The sequence below is a fragment of the Myotis lucifugus genome, unplaced genomic scaffold (genome assembly GCF_000147115.1).
Source record: "Myotis lucifugus unplaced genomic scaffold, Myoluc2.0 scaffold_12, whole genome shotgun sequence".
Classification (NCBI taxonomy): domain Eukaryota; kingdom Metazoa; phylum Chordata; class Mammalia; order Chiroptera; family Vespertilionidae; genus Myotis; species Myotis lucifugus.
Genome location: NW_005871060.1, coordinates 10027868 through 10046120, shown reverse-complemented (window position 1 = coordinate 10046120; position 18253 = coordinate 10027868). Strand labels below are relative to the sequence as shown.

At 38.2% G+C, this 18253-nt stretch overlaps 1 protein-coding gene across 6 annotated transcripts in view; it reads left to right on the top strand.

The window, feature by feature from the left end:
- The window catches only part of SNCA (synuclein alpha), a 106143-nt gene extending 95529 nt beyond the window's left edge, over positions 1-10614 (top strand). For 5 of the 6 annotated variants that reach the window (XM_023750300.1, XM_023750301.1, XM_014452082.2 and 2 more), the window contains exons 5-6: positions 7733-7813; positions 10256-10614. In XM_023750300.1, the coding sequence (XP_023606068.1) occupies positions 7733-7813; positions 10256-10288 (114 nt within the window). In that variant the 3' untranslated portion in view covers positions 10289-10614. The remainder of the gene's footprint in view (positions 1-7732; positions 7814-10255) is intronic. The other variant, XM_014452085.2, reaches the window with a different exon arrangement.
- The last annotated feature ends 7639 nt before the right edge of the window (positions 10615-18253 follow it).

The following is an 18253-nucleotide window of genomic DNA, read 5'->3' as shown; positions in this document are numbered from 1 at the left end:
TGCTCAATACAGGAGCTGCCCCCTAGTGGTCAGTGCACTCCCACAGGGGGAGCTCTGCTCAGCCACAAGCCAGGCTGACGGCTGCCAGTACAGTGGTGGTGATGGGAGCCTCTCCCGCCTCCTCAGCAGTGCTAAGGATGTCCGACTGCAGCTTAGGCCTGCTCCCCGCTGGCAAGTGGACATCCCCCGAGGGCTCCCGGGCTGCCAGAGGGATGTCTGACTGCCAGTTTAGGCCCAATCCCCCAGGGAGCGGGCCTAAGCCAGCAGGTGGACATCCCCGAGGGGTCCCAGACTGCGAGAGGGCACAGGCCGGGCTAAGGGACACCCCCGAGTGCACACATTTTTGTGCACCGGGCCTCTAGTAGTCTATAAATTTGGGTAGGGACTATGATCAAAATATTTAGAGTGATTGCATAACCACAGTTTTAGTTCCTCACCAGTGACAGAATTAGGAATGATCCTCAATATATAGTTTTCCAACACACACACACGCGTGCGCACACACACACACACACACACACGCATCCACGCATCCCAGCTTCTTTTGCAACCATAGAGACAGTTGCACATCTTACAGACAGGATAGTCTGAGTGTTCTTAGTTTTTGTGCCTCTGATACATAGGTCAGGAGTTCCCACTCAAAACCAAAGGGAGATACACATGAGTCAAGGGAGAAAGAATGGTTGAAAAAACTAAATAGAGTGCTCCATTTTGATTTACTGAAAGTTTAATGATGTAATCCAGAAATAATGTATGATTTAAAAGTAATTTAATGATCATTCAGTGCTTGATTAAATAAAGAAACAAAAATTAGACAAAGCAAAGGGTATTCATTTGTTGTGATGAGGATATAATCTTTTACCTCCCTTCTGTGGAATAAGACAAGGTAAATAAACCAACATCGTGACTAAGGATAACATCACCCCATGGACTTAATGGGCCAGTATGTTTTATTGTAGCAATACAAATGAACTTGGTGCAGGGGCTTGAGAGAGAGGAGCATTTCCAGCGTGAAGATAAGGTCTGTGACTCAGGCCAAAACTTTATTGGTTCATCAAAAGGAATGAAGAAACCCAAGCGATATATTTTAAACCACTCTTAAAATTGTAGTTTCCGTGCCACATATTTAGAGGGGGGAAGTGAACAATTTATTTCTGACAATTTCATCATCTCTATCCTGTTTGAACACAGTCTAATGAAAAAGGTATAAACCAGAAAAATGCTATGCATTGAATTCATAATAAGCTATTTTTCCCTGTAACAAAAAGTTAATCAGTTTAATGTTTGCAGATTTAATATCCATGTGATAAAAAATATATTCTGTCTGGTTTCTGCCCTTATAAATATATCACTCATGTATGTGTGTGCATATATGTATGTATATACATGTATATATCTTTTAGCCTCTTATTTTTTCTGATAGAAATGACAAATTACTACATGGTAGAGATAGCTAGATATTTAATCATAAAATGTTTTACCTTGTGTTTTCAGGTTAATTTTTTAAAACTTAATTTTACCTTGTGTAAGTAGCTCAACTTACTGTTTTTAGTAAGTTTTTTTTCAGAAGCTTGACCAATAATAATTGCACAATAGCTAAGAGTGCTGGCTCTTTGCCAGGCTGGTTACCTCTGTTCATTCTTTGATAAATAGAGATAAGTAACTTCTTCAGATAGGGATTTTTTAAAATAAACATTTATTGTTGAAAGTATTACATATGTCCCCTTTTCCCCCCATTGCCCTCTCCCACCCACCCCCTCACCCCGAAGACTTCACCACCCTCTTGCCTGTGTCTGTGGGTTATGCATATGTACATATGAGCTCATTGGTTGAACTCTTTTCCCCCTCCACCCTCCCCTGCCTTCCCTCTGAGGTTTGACAGTTTGTTTGATGTTTCTATGTCTTTGGGTCTATTTTTGTTCATCAGTTTATGTTGTTCATATGAGTGAGATCATGTGATACCTATCTTTCTCTGGCTGGCTTATTTAGCTTAGCATAATGCTCTCTAGGTCCATCCATGCTATTGCAAATGGTAAGAGTTCTCTCTTTTTTTTTAAGGTCAGTAATGCATGTGGAACTCTTGGGCTAGTACCCAGTACAGAGTAAGCACTAAACAAACCTTAGCTATTATTGTTATTTCATGTCGGAATAAGATGAAAAATTAAACATCTTAATATTTCATTTGAATGACCTTTCAAGGATACACCCAGCCCATTATCTTTCTTGATAATCTTGTAAATAGATTCACTTTTATCTCAGATCTGTTGAGACATGGATAGAGACTTCCCCGGGAACTTTTTCTAAGTAATCCAAAGAAAGTAATAACCACAACTTTGTGACAAAGCTTACAGATGAACGAATTTACAGGGTAGAATAATTGCAACAACTATTGAAATTGACTACAGTGGTCTGAGGGGCATCATTCCTTTCTCGCCTCCTGTCTGCCATGGATGCTAAGCAAAGATATTCCAACTTGAAGGACTGAGATCCAGATCTTGAAAGCCCTTCTTCACACTTGATTGGCATCTCTTCCCAGTACTAAGAAGACTCTTGCTGCCTCCAGTTATCACGTGCCTCTCACTGCACCGGGCTCCTGCTCTGGCTTTCTCATGGCCCTTCCTAGTCTTTGCTCTGAGATGAGGAAGACATCTCTATCTTGCTCTTTAAGATTTTTCACTTGGGTTTTATAGCCACTGATCTTGAAACTATTGTCTTCACTCTCTGCTCCACAGCCCTATGAGTCCTATTCACCCTTTGAGTACTTTGTTTTGCCTGAAGTATTTTCCTCCAGTTAGATATTAAGACCAATTTCCCAACTATTCTTGAAAGCAAATGCCTGGTCCCTGACTCACTACTAGTAAGACCTTGACAGCAGGTTTCTTCCTTCCAGGAGCCTTTTAGCATCCCCTACATTCCCCACTGATTCTAGTTTTAAGACTTGCCTCCATATATCAATTCATTTGCAAAAATGAAATGACTGTCTGCTTCTGAACTCTACAAGAGTAGATCTTTCTCAGGTTGATCCACTTTCACTTAGTCAATCACTATCCAAGGGGCTGATATCCAAGAAGACAAGGGGCTGGGGGGCTGGGGTGGGAAGAGGTCAATGGGAGAGAGAGGGGGGACTTATGTAAAACTTTCAACAATAAAGATTTTTTTAAAAATCCTATCTTTACAAACTTAAAATAATAGGCATATATAATAGTGAACATATATAGTATTTTTATTGATGGCAGAGGGGCATTAATCTTTAGACGTGAAACTGAAAATAGTTTATTTCCAGAATTCCCACTGTGAATTAGCATTTGCAACTAGGTCTGCATCCAAGTAAGGGGGGAATACTTGGCAATGTTCCTATGCTGTGAACTCTCATTAGGTGAGTCATCTAATTGCATGGCACTGTCACAAATGTTGCAGCCACTGAGCTGCTAGTTTTGTTTATAATGAAAATGTCTTCTAAAAAAAATGATTTCACACTGACTCCTGACTTATAGGCCAATTATTTTGTAATTTATGGTTGAATGTATTTAAAACTGGGTTCATATATAATACTGATAAATAGCATACAAAAATAACCCCCAAATAGAATAAATTTATTAGTTTTGCTCTCTTCTCCATTCTCAAACTTTCCAAAAACAGTCAAACAAACCAGTGTTCATTTTATCTTTCTTTCTGCCCCCTTCTTCTCTCTCTTTCCTTCTATCTCTCTCTTTTTTACTTTTTGTTGTTGTTAATCCTCACCCCAGGATATTTTTCCCATTGATATTTTTAGAGAAAGAGGAGGGAAGAAGGGGAGGAGAGATAGAGAGAAACACTAATGTGAGAGAGACACATCATGAGTTGCCTCCTGCACACACCCCAACTGGGGCTGTGGGTCAAACCTGGAACCCAGGTGCTGCGACCCAGGTACATGCCCTTGACCAGGAATCAGAACCAACACCCTTTGGTATGTGGGCCAATGCTCTAACCACTGAGCAGCAGTTCTCGTTCTCTCTCTCTCTCTCTCTCTCTCTCTCTCTCTCTCTCTCTCCCTCCCTCCCTCCCTCCTTCCGTCCCTCCCTCCCTCAATTATCAAGACCAAAGAAATAGAGATAAAAGACAAAAAGTAACTAATATGGTAATAGATTATCCTAAGCAGAGCATGAATAGCTATGTAAGACTGGTTTCTCTAAAAGCACTGAATTAAAATAGATTTGCATTTTTACTCTGAGAATGTTTCCTTGTATGTATGAACTGTGTATAGTCACTATATGACTTAATGGTGTTCAATTTGACTCTTCTCAAGTGATTCAGATTGTTAATGACATAGTCATTTATAAACTTGCTGAGACATAATCTGAACAGATATATTATACAGCTAATGAGGGGAGTAGGTCGATTTACCAATCAGAAAGCCTAGCAGATGACCAGGAACTATATCTTTATTCAGCCTTGTTGCTAGGTTTTGCTTATTGGGGCATATGCAATTTATGATGAAAATCATATGCTATAGTTAACATTTCATTTTAATTAGGAGAGTCAAGATAGTCTTAGGAGGTAGCCCCAGAGATAATCAGTAGTCTAGTGTAGAGTGTGTGTTTTCCCTCATGAGTATGTCTTTTTTAAAAAAATATATTTTATTGATTTTTTTACAAAGAGGAAGGGAGAGGGAAAGAGAGCTAGAAACATCGATGAGAGAGAAGCATCGATCAGCTGCCTCCTGCACACCCCCTACTGGGGATGTGCCTGCAACCAAGGTACATGCCCTTGACTGGAATCGAACCCAGGACCCTTCAGTCCACAGGCCGACGCTCTATCCACTGAGCCAAACCAGTCAGGGCATGAGCATGTATTATACAAGGGAGTAGTAAATGTTGGTAGAAAATTATGAATAGGACTTCTAAAACACAACAGGGCACTACATTGCCAAAACTTGAAATGTTTTATCTTATTGAAAGTTAATAGAATCTTAAATATTGCTAAATTTAAATAGCAGTGCAAAAACATTCAAAATACCATAATTATAGACTTGTCTCTATGACTGTACCACTATTATCACTCTTTAATTCCTACTGATGCCTTGCCCTTCTACTTACATCTATCTCACTACACAAGTAGATGTTGCAATTCTTTGCCCCTTGTCTACATAATTGCCTCCAAAGAAACAGATTAGTCCAATGTCCTTCAATGGACTCCAACCACAAGGCCCCTATACACTAATGCTGGTTCTGCCATATTTGATGCATTCCTAAAGGAATAGAGCAGTGAATGGACCAATTCCCTTCATCACTTTAATTCTGCCCTAGATCTAAACCATAACTGTATTTCACTCAATAATAAAAATTAAACTGTAATTAAACCATACATAACTGGGAAAAGAGATGGGGGTTTATGGAATGCCTCCTTAGCATTATTATTATTCTTTGGGTATGGTTATATCAGAATGTGCCAATTTTCATGGTTTCTCATGTCATAGCATTTAATTACTAGAATGCATTGGAAAACTCCTTAAATCTTTTAACAGTAAATGTGATTGTTACATTAGCATTTTTATCTATAATAACATTAAGACTTAAAGTATGGTGGTATTTCTAAACTACCTATATTGTTTTGGTTTTAAAGATTTAGTACTTGTCCCAGGTTTTCTAAAATTTTTATTTTCTTTATAAAATTACTTAGCTGTTTTAAGAAAAATTGAAATTAATCTGATTTTGAATCAGATGCCCTTTGCCCCCCCCCCCAGCTCCCCAAATTTGAATATATCTTAAGCTGACTTTTAAACAATATTCTCATACCCACCTACTTCACTTTTTAGTTTTTCAATAAAATAAATGGTACTGCTCTTAGTGAAATACCCATCATATAATCTCAATTTTAAAAGGGGTTTTGCACATTTTTTAAAAGTCTGTGTTATTTTCACTTGAATAGGAGTTCTGTGCTTGATTTCATGTCAAAAATGCTGGATTCCTTAAGATGAGTGATTAGTGGTGCCTTTTTTTCCCTCTTAAGTTAGAGTTCTTTGAGTAGTTTCTTAATTTATTTTTAGCGTTACTTCCTCTCTCCTCCATCCCCATTGTGTGAACTGTTGAGTTATTAGGGGTTGATTATCATTGTCCCACAATGCAGCAAAATAATGGTCCCACACAAAATATCTCTCAGTGAGAAAGCAGTGGGGAAGAGTGCTTCTACTGCTGTGAATGTTTAAGGCGTAGATGCCCTGTAGTGAGTGAAGCCCTGTTATTATTAATATCACCATGGAATGTGTCTTAGAAAACCCTGACCAGTTGCCAGCAGTCTTTTACAGACTTCAAAATGGGAGGCTTTTAAAAATTTTTTCTGATCTATTCATACTGACAGCAAGTACATTGCTATATTCTGTACCAAATGATGCCACAAAGTTTACAAACATATGGTAATACTGGGTAGTGATTTCCAAGGAACATATCACACATTCACTGGACCCTAGGATACATCTTTAACAAGGACCACAAATAATTGTAGGTTTTGGATGAAAAGGTGTTTTGGGGAAGCAATTTTATCTCCATTGTGAGTTACATTAAATATGTAATAAAAGTCATGCAATTGAACAAAAGCAATTTTGTTACACAAAGTACTAATCTAGCTCTTTTTGGTTTTTAATAAAAAAGGTGGACAGGGGAAGGTGACCTTTAAACTTCTCTGCCCAGCTAATGTAGGTATTAGGTTTAGTTTGACCTTATCTGATGGTCAGTGACAGCCATTATCTTCTTCTTCTTCCTGTCACTTCCACCAGGAAGACATGAGGAGATATTATTTACATCAGGCATATTTTAAACATACACTACATTGGTTGAGAGGCTACTTGAACTCTTCGAGTAAGTCCATTTAGGCTCACTTTGCTTCTCTGCTTTGTAATTTGCAATGAACTTTATCTTTTCATAACTACTTTTGCTGGAATAAATGCAAAGCAAAAAAATAAATAAATAATGGTGTTTAATGAAGAACACTGATAAAACCATGACCATTTCAGGTTGAGTTTTATAGTATCCTATTTCTAAGGGAGAGACCTGGAAAATTGTCTATGTATTTGATTTTTTCCCCTCCAAATGTATATAGTGTAAATTGTGAAATTTCAGAAAAATATTATTTGCCATAATTTAAAAATAAATTACAAAAATATATGCTTTTACATAGTGGTTATAACTTAAAACTTATTTTTAAAAAATACTCTTTTCTTTCAATTGATTTTACCTTTGCATCTGAATTCTACACAATTGTGTCCACAATGTATCTGAATTCTACACAATTGTGTCCACAATGTATATAATACTTGATATCCTGTCAAACATTTTATCATAAGTACATTTTTATTTTGTTATATAATTCTCATGTCACATTAATATATGTCTTCATAGTTATCTATTGAGTAGTTGAATAATAATTTTCTTAGCTCTTCTTCATCCATTGAACATTTAGATTAACAATGTTTTACTGTTGTCACTGATTCTGTGAAAAATATTTTTGGGCTATTTCCTGGACAGTGAATTACTTAGGCAAAAAAGTTGTTTATGTTTAGGGTAAGTAATACATGTTGGCACAATGTGTTTCCAACAGCATTGTATAGATGAAGATGCCAGCAGTAATATTAAGTGGTACCATTTTTGCGACATCCCTGCCAGTATTGTATATAGGATGTTTTCAAAATGTCTGTGACTTCAAAAACCAGAAAATGGTACCTCATTTTATTCTTTTTGTGCTTCCATTTAAATATTAGAGTGAAGAAGGAGCTCCACAGGAAGGAATTCTGGAAGATGTGCCCGGGGAGCCTGACGAGACTTATGAAATGCCTTCTGAGGTAAAAGTTTATGTACATAAAACTCCAAAAGTATCACTTAGGAGTTTTAGTTAGGTCTTTATAATAAGCACTATCAAAATCTGTCACTCTCAGATTTCCCTTACATTTCTCCTTGGTGAGAACAACTTACTCTCTAGTCTAGATGAACAAGTCGGCCAAATCCAGGATATGTTTTATGAGGACAACTTGCAAGCTAAAAATGGTTTTCACATTTGTGAAGGGTAGTTAAAATATAAAAGTAGCAGCAGCAACGGAAGCCATATGTGGCTCACACACTAAAATATCTACTAGCTGGCCATTTACAGAAAAAGTTTGCCAACTTGCATTAGAGAATTATTTTATTAGAAACCTTACATTCTAAAATAAAAATTCAAAATTGAAAGCTAGAGAAATCAACTAAAGGCCAAAAGAAAGCAATTATTGTTTGTCATATAGTCCCAGTGGGGTGTTGACTTAGTAAAAGAGTTTACCAAAAAGTAATACAGTAGAAAGATGATAAATGAATGATTTGCAACAACTGGTATAATTTAGTATAGCATATTAAATAGCATAACTTAGTAATTCTATTTTAATTTGAAAATAAAAGTTTCTTTAATAGAAAGTGCATCACAAGGGAAATTTTAAAAATACTTGTAGATGAATGAAACTGCTCAAAAGAACACAGAAAATCTGAAAAGATGTATAACAAGGTAAAGAGGCTGAATTATTGTTAAGAACCTGCCCACAAAGAAAATCCCGGGACCAGATGCCTTCGCTGGTGAATTCTGCTGAACATTTAAAGAATAATTACAGCAGCACCAATTAATTACAATCAATACTAATTAAATCCTCTTCCATTTTATGCTCCAACTAATTCTATGAGGACAGTGTTACACTGATTCCGAAACCAGGTGTCATGGAAAAAGAAAATGTGTTATTGTTTTACTAAACATTGAGTTCAAGGGAATTGTAGTTAGATTATACATTATTCTTCATGGCATCATTAGAAGGCATATTGATAGTAATCCCATTTATAGAAATTGAGATTCAATTGCTTCTTTCCCTAATTAGATTTCACCAATATTGTGGGGACTTTTATGCATGGCACAATGCTGAACACTACAAAAAATACAAATAAGAGTAATTGAAAGCACCAGGATCCAGAAGTATGCACTCCTGTAGGTTTGCTAAAAACAAATACAAATGCATTCCTTCATTTACTTGTCATGATTATTTTAACAAACATTATTGACTGTCTTCTATGCACCAGGTATCACAGGAGCAAAAATGACTAATAGTTTAACGGGTCTGTTTAGGTCAATTGGGAGAGGTTTTATAGAGGCGATGATGTGGATCTGGGTGGGAGATATGATAGGCTAAAATGAAGAAAGGACATTCTAACACGAGGGGATATCAGAAGTGAAGGCATGCATATCTGAGAATGCATGAAGATGTGTCAGAGGAACAGTGAGTAATTAAACATGAGTCAAGCTTAGGGAGCAGAGAGAATAGTGACAGAGAACAGCTTCAGCAATGGGTCAAAGACAAATTGTAGAGTACTAGAACAACCTTTTGATTTACATTTGTGCTTTATTCAGAAAGCAGCTTAAGATATTAAAGGTATGTTTGTTTGATTTTGAGCAGAATCCTGATATCAAATTGTTCTTTAGAAGGACTAATCTGATCACTTTAGTTAAGGCCATTAATATTTTTATTGTGGATGTATCCATATACTGTATGGCTGGGCTGGGTTGGGGGAACAGGAGTAATAATTGAAGCCATAGCCCTGACCAGTTTGGCTCAGTGGATAGAGCGTCGGTCTGTGGACTGAAGGATCCCGGGTTCAATTCTGGTCAAGGGCATGTACCTTGGTTGTGGGCACATCCCCAGTGGGGAGTGTGCAGGAAGCAGCTGAATCGATGTTTCTCTCTCATCGATGTTTCTAACTCTCTGTCCCTCTCCCTTCCTCTCTGTAAAAAATCAATAAAATATTTAAAAAATAATAATTGAAGCCATAAATGAAGATGAAATTTCAAATGGGAGAGTAAAAGGAGAGAAAACATAACTTGCCTTTAAACATCTTAGTTTCCTTCTAAGAATTAGAGCATCTTAGCACTGAAAAAAAGCATTATAGGCCACTTGATTTGATTTTTACAGTTTGGGAAACTGAGAGCCAGATAGAGCAACCAATTTGTCCTGCAGGATGAGATTATATGATCATTCAGTGGCATATGTACAAGTAGAGCTCAGCTACCCTGACCACCAGCATGAGTCACTTTTATATTTGACATGAAGACAAAACTATCAACAATATTGTGTGTAGCAGAATAGTTCCAGAACTGTTATGCGTATGACCTTTATTCAAAGTGGCAAGCCATATCCTATCTTATTCACCCTAAATCCTTGATTACTGATCACTTACACTAACTCTGCATGTTGTTTTTCTGATTCTCCTAATATTAGGGAGGTTATCAAGACTACGAACCTGAAGCCTAAGAAATCTCTTTGCTCCCAGTTTCTCAAGATCTGCTGACAGATGTTCCACCCTGTACAAGTGCTCAGTTCCAACATGCCCAGTCATTTTCCCAAAGTTTTTACAGCGTATTTTGGATTCTTCCATCAGCAGTGATTGAAGTATCTGTACCTGCCCCCACTCAGCATTTCGGTGCTTCCTTCTCACTGAAGTGAATATATGGTAGCAGGTCCCTGTGTGCTGTGTGGATATTGTGGCTTCAAATAAAAAATGTTAAAACAAATTAAAAACACCTAAGTGACTACCACTTATTCCTAAATCTTCACTATTTTTGTTGTTGTTGCTCTTGTTGAGAAGTTGTGACTTACTATCATATATTTTAAGATTTTTAGGTGTCTTTTAATGATTCTGTCTAAGAATAATGATGTATTGTGAAACTTGCTAATATATGTAATACTTAAAAATATGTGAGCATGAAACTATGCACCTATACATATTAACCATGAAATTTTACTGTTTTGTGGTGTGTTTTGTGTTTGTATATAAATGGTGAAAATTAAAATAAAATGTTATCTCATTACAAAAATCTTATTTTTTTTATCCCATCTCACTCTAATGAAGTCATGCTTATAAATTGGCACAATTAACTTAAATATATAGTTGTTGAGAGCTGTTTGAAAGAGGAGAAATTTTTGAGGAGTTAAACAGATGAGATGGAGCACTAACCCTTTACTCTGGAAATTACCTGAACCATCACTGCCCAAAGTCTGTTCTGATGTGCACTGGTGCCTTCAGAGGCTGGTCTGAAAAAGTAGTTCCAAGAAAGGATGAGTATAAAATTGGACTTTTACTGCACCACCTTTAGATAGTCATAAGACACATGGAAGGTTCTGAGGGAAGCAACCTAATTTTGTTTAGCCCAGAATTTTATTTCTTAAAAAAAATAAAGATCTCTGGGAACTCCCTTAAGAAATGTTCATTTTCCAGATTTATAAAAATCTCATAGTCCACTTTCAATTCTACTAAATTTATTAATTCCAGAATACTTCTTTAAGAAAAGGTTTTCTATGTAGGAATGATCCACTAACTCCTCATGCATACTGATAGTAAACTTGACAGTGAAAACCATATATAAATTACCTAACTTATTTGGTTCATTTTAATTTTTCAGGAGAAAAAATGTCATGGTCACTTTTAAAGGTAGTTATATCAATGCAATAGAATAGAGCCCAGAGATAAATCCTTGCTTATATGTTCAACTAATCCATGACAAAGAGGCAAATATATCCAGTGGGGTAAAGTCAGTTTCTTCAATGAGTGGTGGTGTCAAAACTAGACAGGTACAAGCAAAAAAATAAAACTGGACCACTTTCTTATATCATATACAAAAATAAACTCAAAAAGGATTAAAAACTTAAATGTCAGACCAGAAACCATAAAACTCATAGAAGAAAACAGAGGCAGGAAATTGACATTGCTCTTAGCAATATCTTCTTGGATATATATCCTTGAACAAGGGAAACAGAAGAAAAAACAAACAAATGGGACTACCTCAAACTAAAAAGATTTTGCACAGCAAAGAAAACCATCAACAAAACGAAAAGACAACCAACTGATTGGGAGAAGATATTTTCAAATGATACATCTGATGAAAGTTAATATGCAAAATATATAAAGATCTCATACAACTTAATATCAAAAAAAGCACTCCAATTACAAAATGGGCAGAGGACCTGAATAGACTTTTCTCCCAAGAGGACATACAGATGACCAACAGATATATGAAAAGATGCTCAACATCACTGATTATCAGAAAAATGCAAATCAAAACTGCAATGAAGTATCACCTCATACCGATCAGAATGAATAAATCAACAAACAACAAGGCTGGTGAGAATGTGGAGAAAAGAGAACCCTTGTAAATATTGGTGAGATTGTAAATTAGTTCAGCCACTATGGAAAAAAAGTATGAAGATTGCTCAAAAAATTAAAAATAGATCTGTGATTACCCAGTAATCACACTTTTGGGTATTTATCTGAAGAAAACAAAACCACTAACTCAAAAATATATATGCATCCCATGTTCACTGCAGAATTACTAGTAATAGCCAAGATATGGAAGCAACCTAAGTGTCCATGGATAGGCAAATGGATAAAGATGTGGTATATAAAAACAATGAAATATTATTCAGACATAAAAAAAGAATGAAAATTGTCATTTGTGACAACATAGCATAATACCCTCTAGGTCAGAGATGGGAAATGTCTGGCCCTCAAAATCATTTGGTCTGGCCCTGCCCAGGCCTTAGGGGTGAGTTAAATAAATGTTTGACCAAATAGAGCAGGCTAATCTTTAAGTTGTTAATTTTTTGTATGGCCCTCCCCTCCACCCCTGCTCTAGGTCCATCTAACTGAAAAAAAGTCAGATGGAGAAATATAAATAACATATGTTCTCACTTATATGTGCAATCTAAAAAAAAACCCCAAAATTAATGATAAACAAAACAGAAACAGACCCATAGATATAGAGAACAAGCTGATGGTTGCCAAAGGAAGGGAGTGGGAGGATGAGAATAAAAAGTCACTAGTAGAAAGTATAATTTCATGAAAGAATTTTCCAAAAGTTCTAGGCAGATGATATGTAGTTGTGAGTAATTAGATGTAGATCAGGCACTGTTAAGGAAGGAAGAATGCATACAATGACTAAAAGTAAGAATATTCTACATAGAAAGTCCTTGTCTTGCCTAATTGGAAAGAGACCAGTGTTATGCTGCCTGTGTCTTCTCAAACTGGAGAGACCTGGTAAGTCTCTTATTTCATTTACATACATTAATGAGTATTACTAATTAGGAAAACAACATGGAAAGTTAAAATATCTTTGTACAAAAAGCATTCTAGTACCAACGTGTGCATAGAAAATACCATGGGACGATATACACAAGTATTGGTTATTTTTGTGCCAATCACTTAAGCACAGAGTTGTGGAAGACACACAAGACTTTTCAGGAAGATTATCTCATGTCCACTGCTGAGATATCAACCTGGCAATGCCCTGAGGGTCAGTCTAGTCTTAGGTTTATTTTGCAGACATCATTCTCTCAAATCCAAGTTATTCAGCTTCATCTGACGCCAGGAAGGCTTTAGCAGAACAGGCCAGGGTGGGCTTGGCACACAATTGGCAGCACAAGAACCTACTGTGTGGTTTGATATTTCAACTTGGATTTTTTTAAAATATATTCTTATTGATTTCAGAGAGGAAGGGAGAGGGAGAGAGAAAAAGAAACATCAAGGATGAGAGCGAATCACTGATCGGCTGCTTCCTGCACACCCCCACCAGGGATCAAGCCCACAACCCGGGCGTGTGCCCTTGACCAGAATCGAACCTGGAACCCCTCAGTCCGCAGGCCAACACTCTATCCACTGAGCCAAACCGACTAGGGCTCAACTTGGATCTTTTTAAAAATCTCCCCACCAGTCTGAGATGCAAGTTGTTTCCTCATCTTTCTGGCTCATCCAGTAGGTAACTACTGTTGGATTAAACACACACACACACACACACACACACACACACACACACACACACATCTCAAGGTAACCATTAATTCTGAGATGGCATTGTTTACATCTATACTGAGGAAGAAAAAAGCACTTTCTAACTGCAAGCTTGACAGACATCTCTGTCCCCACGCTGACAGCAGCCTGTTTTGTTCTGGGATGAGTTCACCCCAGTGTGTTCTGTCTAGGCAGGAATGTAACAGGGGTGACACTTCCCTGTTCGCTCTGTCCCTGGAATTGGAGGTAGTTTTCAAAAATGACTATGTGCCAATATGTAATACTTTCAACAATAAAGATTTTAAAACATTTAAATAAAATGCAATGGCTATAAATAGAAGACCATTTTTTAGCAAAAAAATAATAAAAATGACTGTGTCAGATATTGATGTGATTTATCAATATTAGCTCATTTATTCTCAAAATAACCCTAAGAAATGCTATTATTATCCTCATTTTACTTAATTTTAATAACATATTTTATTATAACTCAATATATCCAAAATGTTATTTCTACATGTAATCAATACAAAAGTTACTGATGACATATTTTACTTTTTTTAAGTACTAGGGTTTGAACCCCAATATTTATCTACACTTATAGGACTTACATCATATTTGGACTAACTAACCATATTTCAAGTGCTCAGGAGCCACATATGACCTGTGGCCACTGGACTGCACAGTGCAGTTTGAGGGGAAGTGAGGTTCGACTCTGCCACTTGAGTTACCAAAACCCACAGTGGTTGTTGCTAAAAATTTTTGCTCAAGTACCTTCAAAACAGTTTTAGCAATATACGCCTCCCTCTACCTTCCTCTGCCTCACACACACATTGTTAGATTGCTAACTTCAAGTTTTCCAAAATCAAATAGTTATAAAGATATAAATTGCAGTATAATTTTAAACATTGACTTTTTTAAATTTTCTTTTTCAATTACAGTTTACAATATTATTTTGGGTGCATTTCAGGCTTATGTACAGCATAGGGTTTAGACCAGCCGTGGGCAAACTATGGCCCGCGGGCTGGATTCGGCCCGTTTGAAATGAATAAAACTAAAAAAAAAGAGACCGTACCCTTTTATGTAATGATGTTTACTTTGAATTTATATTAGTTCACACAAACACTCCATCAATGCTTTTGTTCTGGCCCTCCGGTCCAGTTTAAGAACCCATTGTGGCCCTTGAGTCAAAAAGTTTGCCCACCTCTGGTTTAGACAATCATATACTTTATAAAGTGGTCCCCTGATATTTCTAGTACCCACCTGGCACTGTACATAGATATTACAATACTAGAGGCCTGGCGCATGAAATTCGTGCACAGGTATGGTTCTTAGGCCTGGCCTTCGATGAGGGCCATCTTCCCTGACCACCTGCAGCTGGCCCCACCCCCACCCCCAATTCCCTGTTTGCCATCAGGCAATGGGAACCTGCCAGCCAGGGTAAGGGACCAAGAGGTGGTCAGTATACCTCATAGTGACTGGTCGAACGCTCATTCTGGTCGTTCCACTGTTAGGGTCAATTTGCATATTACCCTTTTATCATATAGGATTATTGACTCTATTCCCTATGCTGTACAGTCATTTTATACATGAGCAAACCGAGGTACCCACAGGCTAACTAGCTTTCTCATAGCCACACAGCTAGTAAATGGCAGAGCCAGGAGTTCCAATCAATATAGGGACAGAGTCAGTGCTCTCAAGCGACTGTCTCTCAGAGTGAGGGCACATAACTATGTAAGAGAACCTCCCAAAAGCCTAGGAAATGAGTAGTAGCCTTACTTTTCTACATCTAATTATTTGTATAGTGCTATTTTTCTTCAGATGACTTTTTTGGAATAAGCGATCTTCATATATATGGAGATATATTTCTAATTCTAGGAAAAATTAGCCAGCCTCTGATTCCACTGATTGATATTTTTTTATAGCTAAACTGTGCATATCCTGACCATAGAACTAATTTATTTTCAGGAGATAAAAATGTTAATATAATAACAGCAGTCCAAAATAAGGCAGATTTTGTCATTTTTTATGTAGCACTTGGTTTCTGTCAAATGGTATATGAATATGGATATATATAAAAAATAAAGTTTAATAAGATTTTTTCTTAATGTATTAATGTAATTACTGAATTTAGACATTAAACCAGAAAAGGCATAAATGAATTAAGAATTTATATTTTTAAATACTATTAACACCTTAACCTTTTATAATAACCTTTAATTTTCTTGGTATATTTTTGGATATAGTAATGTTATATTTTATTCTTTGCACAAGCATGGATTTGAAGAATCCAAATACAATACAATAGATATAACACAAACTACTTCAAAATATGATTTTAGTTCTCATATCTACTATAGAATTATCTAAGATTTCCTTTAATGTTTTTTGGCTGCTACACTAGTATCTTTGATTTTTTAAAATCCAATAGCACAGATGGTATTTTAGAAGCAGCTAAAAAAATTTCTAAAAGCCCGAGTTTGGGTCTTTAGTAATTTTGCTGATATTCTCCTAAAGTCAGGTAGGATTGCATAGGAGATTTCCAAAGTTCATCCTGCAACTATAGGTTATTGCACTGGGATAGCTTCTCTTGGGAACCTTATGAAAATGTATCCTCAGATTCCCTTAAAGGTCAGTGACCAGAAATCCCCACTGTTTCTATGGCAACACAGCAAGATATGGTGCCTTGGAAATGTGCTGCATTTTAATTAGGTTCCTCTAGTGCAGTGGTTCTCAACCTTCTGGCCCTTTAAATACAGTTCCTCATGTTGTGACCCAACCATAAAATTATTTTCGTTGCTACTTCATAACTGTAATGTTGCTACTGTTATGAATCGTAATGTAAATATCTGATATGCAGGATGGTCTTAGGTGACCCCTGTGAAAGGGTCGCTTGACCGCCAAAGGGGTCGCGACCCACAGGTTGAGAACCGCTGCTCTAGGGCTTCCTAACTGCCTTTTGCAGGTAAACTAAATGCCAGGTTGTCTTATAACTTGCAGTAAGGTAAAAGCTAACCCAAGTCTGCAAAGGTCAAAGCTAAGCTGGGCTCTAGTAAAGTCAATCTAAACAAATACAGTAGCAAGTCTTTATGTTTATCTTAGAAGAGAATACAATACTCTTTATCTAGAATAGTCAGGGATGCTTGGCTTGCTTAACTAGCCTGGCAGCAGTAGTGAAGATCCTGAATTCTAAAACTAGACTATGTAAGTTTGATTCACAATTATGTCACTTACTATTTTTACTTTGATCAAGTTAATTAATCTCACAGTGCCTCTGTTTTCTTGTCTATAAAAATGCAGATGATAATAACAATATCTCACTGCTTTTTTATATAGACTAAAAGAGGTAATATAGGAGAACTAGTGCCCAGTGCACGGATTTGTGCACACTGAAAGGAAATTAATTAGAAGGTGGCTGGTGGGGCGGGACTGGGCTAGAGGGGATAGGCACACCCTAAGCCAACTTCCCACAGTCTCTTCCCGATGGCCACACTTGGAGCTGTGCCATGGCTCGAAGGGCATCTTCAGTGTGAGCAGGGTCCCTCCGACAGGTGGGGTCCCTCAACTTGGCCTGCGGGGATCCGGCCAAAACTGACTCTCTGACATCCCCCGAGGGGTCCCAGATTGTGAGAGGGTGGTTCTTCGGGTGATGCACCCCAGAATAAGGCTCCCTCCTCTCTGGTTCCAGCGTGCATCACCCGAGAACCACCGCTGCCAAGTCACCGCAGCTTGGCATCTCCTGCATTGAGCATCTGTCCCCTGGTGGTCATTGCATGTCATAGCTATCAGTTGGGCGGTCAGACGGTCACTTAGCCTTTTATATATATACTAGAGGCCCGGTGCACAAAAATTTGTGCACTCGGCGGGGGAGAAGGGCTCTCTCAGCCCGGCCTGTGCCCTCTCCCAGTCTGGGATCCCTCGGGAGATAATGACCTGCTGACTTAGGCCTGCTCCCGGGTGGCAGAGGGCAGGCCCAATCCCTAGGTGCAGCCCCTGGTCAGGCTCAGAGCAGGGCCGATTGGGGAGTTGGGGCGCTGCCCCCTGTCATGCACAGAGAAGAAAGGATCGGGAGGTTGCAATGCGACCCCTAGTCACGCTCAGGGTAGGGCTGATTGGGGGGTTGGGGCACCGTCCCCTGTCACACTCAAGGCAGGGTCGATAGGGAGGTTGCGGCGCCACCCCGTCAGGCACAGAGCAGGGCCGATCAGGGGGTTGGGGCGCTGCCCCCTATCACGCACAGAGCAGGGCCCATCAGGGGGGTTGGGGCTCTGTACCCTGTCACACACAGAGCAGGGCCGATTAGGGGGTTGAGGAGCTCCCCCCTGTCACGCACACAGCAGGGCCGATCAGGGGGTTGAGGAGCTCCCCCCTGTCACGCACACAGCAGGGCCCATCCGGGAGTTGGGAGCTCCCCCTGTCACGCACAGAGCAGGGTG